This window comes from Populus euphratica, unplaced genomic scaffold (genome assembly GCF_000495115.2).
Source record: "Populus euphratica unplaced genomic scaffold, PopEup_1.0 scaffold205.1, whole genome shotgun sequence".
Lineage (NCBI taxonomy): Eukaryota > Viridiplantae > Streptophyta > Magnoliopsida > Malpighiales > Salicaceae > Populus > Populus euphratica.
This window is the reverse complement of record NW_011500090.1, coordinates 97192-106345: the sequence shown is the minus strand read 5'-3', so window position 1 is coordinate 106345 and position 9154 is coordinate 97192. Positions and strand designations below refer to the sequence as shown.

The window sequence follows — 9154 nt, the reverse complement described above, 5'->3', positions numbered from 1 at the left end:
GGAGGGAAGAGGCCAGATCAGCATGACTATAGACTACCAAATTTTCTTATTTTTAATGTATGTATATATATATATACACACACACATATGGTAAAATAATTATGTGTATGTGAGAATGTTAAAGGCATGAACACTGTTACTCTGTTTTTTTTTTTAATCGTGTGGTGTAATATAGATTTTGTTATAATTATAGATTTAAAAATATTTATTTAATTAACATACATCACAATTTTGTATGAACTTTACTAAAAATTCTCTGATTTAGATAAGAGACAGCTATTTTTTCAAACCGCAATAATATAAACTATCAGGGTGGCAAACATCTTATAAATAATATTTTTTATTATTTTTTAAGCTTAAAATATTTACAAAGAAAAATGAGAATTTGAAATGTGTTATCTTATTAACATATCAGGTGCCTCATTAACATTTTGTAGAGATATGTTTGACAGAAGGATAAAATAAGTAAACAAATTAACATAAATATATAATCAGATAGATATTTATTGGTGAATTAATTTGTTAGTCCCCCACCTAATAAATGTTTTTTAAATTGAGATAGAGTGAGGATGTTTAGAAACATGCTAATATCTCAATCTAAAAAAATAATAAAAAAATTAAATATTACGTTCAGATACAATACTTCTTCATGCAAAAAACCACAAGATTATTTTTTTGAAGTTTATACTGGATTTAAAAAAATATTAGTTTTTTAATAAATTCTTCATAATTTCTTAAATAAAAAAACACGAACAATAAAATATTTTTTTTATATACAATCATCTTTGAGCACTATAAAACAATAAGATTTTATAATTAGATTATCATAAATATAAAATATTAAGATAGTTATTATAAATTATAGTTTTAACTTTTTATAATAAAAAATAGTTGTAATTTTATCATATTTTTTATTTTTTATGAAAAAACCTTTTTTATTTTTTAATAAAAAAAATTGAAGGAAAAAAAACGAACTAGGAATAAAGAAGTAAAATAGTCTTTTGTTATTAAGCATGCATCCTTCTTTTTCTTTTTTTTATTCATTATCAACAAAACATACTATTACAGCCCCACCTTTGAAGGTAAATCCCTTTTAGGATGCATCCTGATTTGCAAAAATTATAGAAAAATTTGTTTTATAATCCCTTAATAATTGCAATGGGTACACTTCCACTATTTTAATTATTTTTTATTAAAAAATAAGATTTTAAAATTTTATTTAATAACTTAAACTATTTAATTAAGATAATTTTTTTTATAAATATTAAAATTTTAATGGTTAAACAGTCATGAATTTAAATAACTTAAACTATTTAATTAAGATAATTTATTTATATTTTTTTTATTTAATAAAAATTAAATATAAAATAACTTTAATCTATATAAGTTTTAAACTTAAAATATTTTATAATATAAATTATATATTAAAATTTTATTTAATAATTTAAATTATTAAATTAACATAAATTTTTAACTCTATAAAAAAAATATTTTGATATAGTTTCGTACAAGGAAGAATTCCTGGCCCTTACTTTCTAATGTCAAACGAGAGTCAGGAAATGTGGGCGGCTCTTCCCTATTACAGCCACTTTGAGAGGACCCAGCTAGCCATGCTATGGTGTTGTGTTGACCTAATATAAAAACTTGCAAGAATTATGATACCACAGACATGTGAAGGCGTGTTGACCAAGCTTGTAGGAAATATTCATAAAGCATGAAGTTATTGGGATTGCCACAAGCACCACGACTCATGATGTCAGGGAAGACATCAGCCATGGCATATCCTACATGGTTAGAAATAAATGATGCATGATCTTATGTTTAGTGTGATAGTTTTTGTTTTTAGATGTATTTTAAAAATACATATTATTTTAAAAAATATTAAATTGATGATTTTATAGTATTTTTTGATGGTTTTAAAGCATTAATATCAAAAATTAAAAAAATATTAAAGTGTTATTTTTATATAAAAAATATTTTTAAAAATCACTATAAGTTACAATATTAAACACGCAATTAAAATAGACTATAAAGAAACGGTAGGTAAAGGAACACCGACTAGAGAGTTGCCTGTTGAAGTGAAAATCTGCATGGATGCCTGCCAAATGAAGAACTTGTAGGCAAAAGTAGTGGCCTGTAGAAAGGAGACAATGGATTTGAGATTACTGGGTATCTAAGGTCAATGTAATAGAAGGAAAACAACTCATGTAGGAAGAGAGCTAAAAACAAGTTAAAAGAATGTTCAAAGTTTAAAATAAGACAGAAAAGACAAAATAATAAAAAATAAAAAATATATTTTTTGTATTTTTATTTTGAAAATGTATAAATCCATTTAAAATTATTTTTAAAACCGATTTTTTTTTAATCTCTACTCGGAAACTAACTAAAATTTCAGTGCCATAGAATTGGTTATTTTTGCATCCCAACCAATACAAACTAGCGAAAAAGCCATATATATGTATATTGCATATATATTAACTAGTAGACACGTGTATATAACTATAAAAAGTTTATTTTAATCTAAAAAAATACGAGTCAATTTATGTTTTTTTTTTAATTAATTTTTTATTATAAATTATTTTTTTAATATTTTTCATTGTTTTGATTTACTAATCTTGGAAATAATCATTTTTAAACTATAAAAAAAATATTATTTTAATACATTTTTAATTTTTAAACTATAAAAAAATATTATTTTAATATATTTTTTTTAAAATACTTTAAAAAGTAATGAAACCACACTCGGCTCAAAGCTTGGAAGCAAACAAGGAAGAAAGAAAGGCAATATACTTTCAATTTAGCTTTTTGAACCACTAAAATAATGTAGAGGTGGAGTAAGATGAAGAAAGTATCCTCTCATGCCTTGTCGGCCATCTCTCTCGCATATACATAACACAGATGTATTTTATGATCCATGTTTAGCAGATTAACTCGAGTTGCCTTGACTTTTTTTAGTTGAATTTTGTTTTCAATTTCAGCATTCAAGATCTATATTAATTGTTTGCACTTCAAATATATATATATATATATATATTATTTGCACTTCAAAAAAAAAAAAAAAAAATATATATATATATATAAACATGAAAATGGTCTATCTATGGAACCCTGTAGGAAATATTTTGTTAATCATTCCATAGAAGACTATATAAATTCTGAACTTTCTGCTATTCTTAATGATAATAATAAGGAGTTGGCAATTTGCCACAATTCATTGCACTTCGAAGACTTCCAACTCAGACTTCAAAAAGAAAGAAGAAACTTAACTGGGATAATTTATTTTATGCTCTCTACTCTTTACGCGCAAAACTGGACATCTTCCTTGTAGGAAACTCTCTGCGAAGTTCAAAAACTCTTCTTCCAGTCCCTACAAGGTAGAGTTTCTTTTTCTGGGTTTGGTTCCTTCTTCTTGCAGGCCGTAGACCTTAGAGGTATGTGGCTTTAGAGTCATTGCTTTTCATTGACTTTGTTCGTATTGTGGAGCTTGTATCTGGGCAGAGGTAATGTTTTGGTCTTGTCTTCACCTTTTGTTCTTCATGTGAATGCAACTCATTTCTGTTTGGTAGGCATGGAGAGAATATCATATAGGCTGCTCCCTGTATTTGTTCTTGTTGTTTCCCTCTTGTTTCATCAGGCCATGGGGCTTAATGCTGAGGGGCAATACCTCCTAGATATAAAGAGTAGAATTGGTGACACCTATAACCATCTTAGCAACTGGAATCCTAATGATTCCATTCCTTGTGGGTGGAAAGGTGTGGAGTGCACCAGTGATTACAATCCAGTGGTTCGGTGTCTTGATTTGAGTTCAATGAATCTTTCCGGCTCTTTATCGCCAAGTGTAGGTGGATTGGTTCATTTGACACTTCTTGATCTTTCTTTTAATGCTTTGTCTCAAAATATACCTAGTGAAATAGGAAATTGCTCGAGTCTGGGGTCTCTTTATCTGAACAATAACCTTTTTGAAAGCCAACTCCCTGTAGAATTAGCTAAGCTTTCTTCTTTGACGGCTTTGAATATAGCCAACAATCGAATTTCAGGTCCTTTTCCTGATCAGATTGGAAACCTTTCCTCTCTGTCACTATTGATTGCATACAGTAATAACATCACCGGATCATTGCCTGCTTCTCTTGGAAACCTTAAGCATTTGAGGACCCTCAGGGCAGGGCAGAATTTGATATCGGGAAGCTTACCTTCGGAGATAGGTGGATGTGAGAGTTTGGAGTATCTTGGTCTTGCACAAAATCAGTTAAGTGGTGAAATACCAAGAGAAATTGGAATGCTCCAGAACTTGACAGCTTTGGTCCTTTGGTCTAATCAGCTTTCTGGGCCTATTCCAATGGAGCTGAGCAATTGCACCTATTTGGAGACCCTTGCTCTCTATGACAACAAACTTGTAGGGCCTTTACCCAAGGAGCTTGGTAATCTTGTATATCTGAAGTGGTTTTACCTCTACAGAAATAAGTTGAACGGGACAATTCCAAGAGAGATTGGAAATCTGTCTTCTGCATCAGAGATCGACTTCTCGGAAAATGGGTTAACTGGAGAGATACCGATTGAGCTGAGGAACATAGCCGGGCTGTCGTTGCTTTATATTTTTGAGAACATGCTTACCGGTGTCATACCAGATGAGCTCACAACTTTGGAAAACCTGACAAAGCTTGACCTATCAATCAATAATCTTAGTGGTACTATTCCTGTGGGGTTCCAGCATATGAAGCAGCTGATCATGTTGCAGCTCTTCGATAACTCATTGAGCGGTGTCATTCCTCGAGGACTTGGAGTCTACAGCAAACTTTGGGTGGTTGACCTGTCAGATAACCACTTAACAGGAAGAATACCGCGCCATCTTTGCAGAAATGAAAACCTGATTTTGCTGAACATGGGGTCAAACAATCTCACGGGTTATATCCCAACAGGGGTGACAAATTGCAAGCCGCTGGTTCAACTTCATCTTGCAGAAAATCGCCTTGTGGGAAGTTTCCCATCTGAGTTGTGCAAGTTGGCGTACCTCTCTAGTCTTGAATTGGATCAGAACATGTTCTCTGGGCCAATTCCTCCAGAGATTGGTCAATGCCATGTTCTGCAAAGGCTGCATCTCTCTGGTAACCATTTTACTGGTGAATTGCCAAAAGAGATTGGCAAACTGTCCCAGCTGGTGTTTCTTAACGTCTCAACAAATTTTCTCACCGGATTGATACCGGTAGAGATTTTTAATTGCAAGATGCTTCAACGGCTTGATCTCACCAGGAATAATTTTGTGGGTGCTTTACCAAGTGAGATAGGAGCCCTTTCCCAACTGGAGATTCTCAAGCTTTCAGAGAATCAACTTTCTGAGCACATACCTGTGGAAGTAGGAAATTTGTCACGCCTAACTGACTTACAAATGGGAGGCAACTCGTTTTCTGGTGAGATTCCGGCTGAGCTGGGTGGCATTTCAAGCTTGCAGATTGCCCTGAATCTTAGTTACAACAATCTCATCGGGCCAATCCCCTCAGAGCTTGGGAATCTTGTATTGCTGGAATCCCTGCTTCTCAACGACAATCATCTGAGTGGTGAAATCCCAGATGCCTTTGATAAATTATCTAGCTTACTTGGATGCAACTTCTCAAACAATGACTTGACAGGGCCTTTACCTTCCCTGCCATTATTCCAAAAGACAGGCATCAGCAGCTTTCTTGGGAACAAAGGGCTTTGTGGTGGACCTCTTGGGAATTGTAATGAATCTCCACATTTGTCATTTCATCCCCCAGATACGGAAGGGACAAATGTTCGTATAGGAAAAATAATTGCTATTATTTCTGCTGTCATTGGTGGGAGTTCTCTCATTTTAATTATAGTGATTATATACTTCATGAGACGTCCGGTCGCCATGGTTGCTTCTTTGCAAGATAAACCATCCTCTCCTCCAGTTTCAGACATATACTTTTCCCCCAGGGATGGGTTCACTTTCCAGGACTTGGTTGTGGCAACTGACAATTTCGATGATAGCTTCGTTTTAGGGAGGGGAGCCTGTGGAACTGTATACAAGGCAGTCTTGCGATGTGGTCGTATCATTGCAGTTAAGAGGCTGGCGTCTAACAGGGAGGGAAACAATATTGATAATAGCTTCCGTGCTGAGATTCTGACTTTGGGAAATATCAGGCATCGGAATATTGTGAAGCTGTATGGTTTCTGCAATCACCAGGGCTCCAACCTGCTTCTTTATGAATACTTGGCAAGGGGAAGCTTGGGAGAATTGCTCCATGGATCATCATGCGGTCTTGATTGGCGGACAAGATTCAAGATTGCCCTCGGAGCTGCTCAAGGTCTTGCTTATTTGCATCATGATTGCAAGCCTCGGATATTTCATCGTGACATAAAGTCCACTAACATTCTGCTTGATGAGAAGTTTGAAGCACATGTCGGGGACTTTGGGCTCGCAAAGGTGATTGATATGCCACAATGGAAATCAATGTCTGCTGTTGCCGGTTCTTATGGCTACATTGCCCCTGGTAAGATATCCAAGGTTTTTGTACTCATGATGCTTATGCATTTTCCAACATAAATCTAATTGTTGCTTAGCTTTTGCTTGATAATACGGTTCAACCTGTTTTTTTTTTTAAATATTTTTCAAACTGATTTCATCATAATAAAAAAATATTTTTCAAACTGATTTCATCATAAAAAACATTAAATTAATGTTTTTTTATAGTTTTAATGTACTAATATTAAAAAATATTTTTTGAATACATTTTAAATTGAAAAATACTTTTAAAAAACATGTATTACAGCCATTTCTTCATTCCTGTTGATACACTTTATTAGAAAATTGAGTAAATGGATAATGCATGATTGCCTTATTTATCAACATCAAAAGCTTGAGCTCCTACTGATATTGAACTTACAAGTTTCAGGAAATTCATAATCTCTACAGGAAATTTTTTGCTCTCCGAATAAATAATTTTTTTCTTGATATTGTTGACGAATAATTTTGATCTCAATGACAGAATATGCATACACCATGAAAGTCACCGAAAAATGCGACATTTATAGCTACGGAGTAGTCTTACTAGAACTGCTGACCGGCAGAACACCTGTGCAACCACTAAATCAAGGCGGCGATCTTGTGTCCTGGGTAAGAAACTACATTCAAGTTCATTCCTTATCACCTGGAATGCTTGATGATCGAATCAATCTGCAAGATCAGAATACAATCCCTCACATGATTACTGTCATGAAAATTGCTCTAGTCTGCACAAGCATGTCTCCTCTGGACAGACCAACAATGCGAGAGGTTGTTTCGATGCTCATAGAGTCGAATAAACTTGAAGGACACTTGGATTCCTCCTCCTCTTCCTCCTCGTCTTCGCCGAGTCATCATTCTAATTCTAGCGATGAACTTATCATACATGTGTAGTAACTGTAGTGTTTTGATTTTCTTAGTAGCCAGTTTATCTCTAGTGTAAGTAGCCCAAACCGCATTGTATATTCCTCACGCCATGTTATTGCTCATCTCCATTTTGGTTCTCTAGCTAGTGAGTAGTGCCTAAAAGCAAAGTAACTTTTGTAGTTATAATTTGAAAAATTAAGTTTTTCAGTAATATCATATAAAAAAATACTAATTGATCAAATATTTTTAAATTTATAATTGAGATAAAATATAAATTAAATTAAACTATATAATAATAAAAAATAAAATATGAGAAATGTTAAGTAGAATCCCTATTATTTCACAAAAGCATCCATAAAGTCTTTTAGATTTTGGTGTTGTCCAATTTTATATACCAACTCAATGCCGCCCCACTTAAATTATCTTGAAATAAGTGTATCAGTAGTTTTTCATCGTATACTACTTCTGTTATTTTTTTTGTAGTAAGATTTGAGATGAGTCATAAGCTATTGTATTCCACTATATTTGATAAATTCAGGAACATGAAACTTCTTCAGGATAACCATATTTGGGACCAAACACATTTTCGTTGTCCGCATTGGATTGTACAAGCCTACCCTTCAATGGCTCTGATTTAGGCTTCTAGCGCTATCACCTTATCAATACCATCAGATAACTTGGTCTTGTGGGACTCATTAGCAAATGCATCTATAACTGCGGGGCTGATGTCGGAGTTGTTGAGTGCATAAATACTGAATTGTGTGAAAATTCTTGACTATGTTCACTCATTATTTTTTCCGGTTGAGCTGTTGTCGGAGGCTAGACAAAAATGGCAGGCTGGTTAGAAGCTGTTAGACAAAAATAACAAGTTGGTTAGAAGGCCCTTCACTAAAGACATTTCTAAGTTTTTGCTCGAGTAAGTTATTGAGGCGAACTACACTTGCTTTTAGAGACTCTAACTCTTCTTGCAAATAGGTGTCAGAGTGGGCACGCTCTTCATTTTCCATGCTTATTGCTCAAAGTCGGGTATTTTAGACTCTTTTAAGAACTATATTTCAACCTATTGCATGTATGTATGTTATTTACAATGGATTGATGTATATGTATGGATGCAAATGTATATTGGGTATGAATAACAAAAACCCTGCAGAATGACTACGTAGGGAGTTCATGTTCTAGGTCATTACATGATAGGTAGGCTTTCTAACTAGTTCTCAAAAGGGTCTATGAATTACCTAGTGACCACCTCACGTGAAGGTAGTATACGAGTTTATAAAGAATGGTTGGGGAATAATGTAGTCGCTATCACCAAGTAAACATTCAGTTTATAGTTGAATATTTCATAAATTTAAACCCTGACTGAAAATCATGAGACAGATTGCTACTCTCCACTTAACCTAGAATTAGGTTTTATTTGCAAAATGCATGCTAAAACAGTAAAAATACGAGCTAAAATTAAAGACTAACAAAATGACAAATAATCAAATAAGCAAACCTTAATCCAACGAAACAAGGAGATCCTTAATGGAGTCGTCATTCTGTTGCGGGGTGTTAGCCACATGATGTCATCTAGCGACAATAGAGGCCTTTGTCGTGCCTCTTGTGTGAAAGGTTTCTATTCGTTGGTCTTTTATAAGGTTTAAGGCAAATCTCTCTTCATGAGAGAGTTTTTACTTTATTGAGTTAAATTCTAACCATTCTAAAGTTTCAATTTTAGCATCATATGTCTACACCTTTTATCTTTAATACTTGAGTGTGTAATTTATCATGTAATTTTACACCCCG

At 33.4% G+C, this 9154-nt stretch overlaps 1 protein-coding gene across 1 annotated transcript; it reads left to right on the top strand.

Annotated features, from left to right (window-relative positions):
* Positions 1-3090: 3090 nt before the first annotated feature.
* On the top strand, positions 3091-7551 carry LOC105109111 (probable leucine-rich repeat receptor-like protein kinase At5g63930). Its single transcript, XM_011003711.1, has 2 exons — positions 3091-6491; positions 6987-7551. Exons 1-2 carry the CDS (start codon positions 3569-3571, stop codon positions 7394-7396), a joined length of 3333 nt encoding a protein of 1110 aa, XP_011002013.1. The 5' UTR covers positions 3091-3568; the 3' UTR covers positions 7397-7551.
* The last annotated feature ends 1603 nt before the right edge of the window (positions 7552-9154 follow it).

What these genes read in the sequence shown, in the direction of transcription:
- LOC105109111 (XM_011003711.1), top strand. Translation starts at nt 3,569, where the DNA reads ATGGAGAGAATATCATATAGGCTGCTCCCTGTATTTGTTCTTGTTGTT. An exon ending in TTATGGCTACATTGCCCCTG is followed by an intron (nt 6,492 to 6,986) that starts GTAAGATATCCA and finishes TCTCAATGACAG; the next exon opens with AATATGCATACACCATGAAA.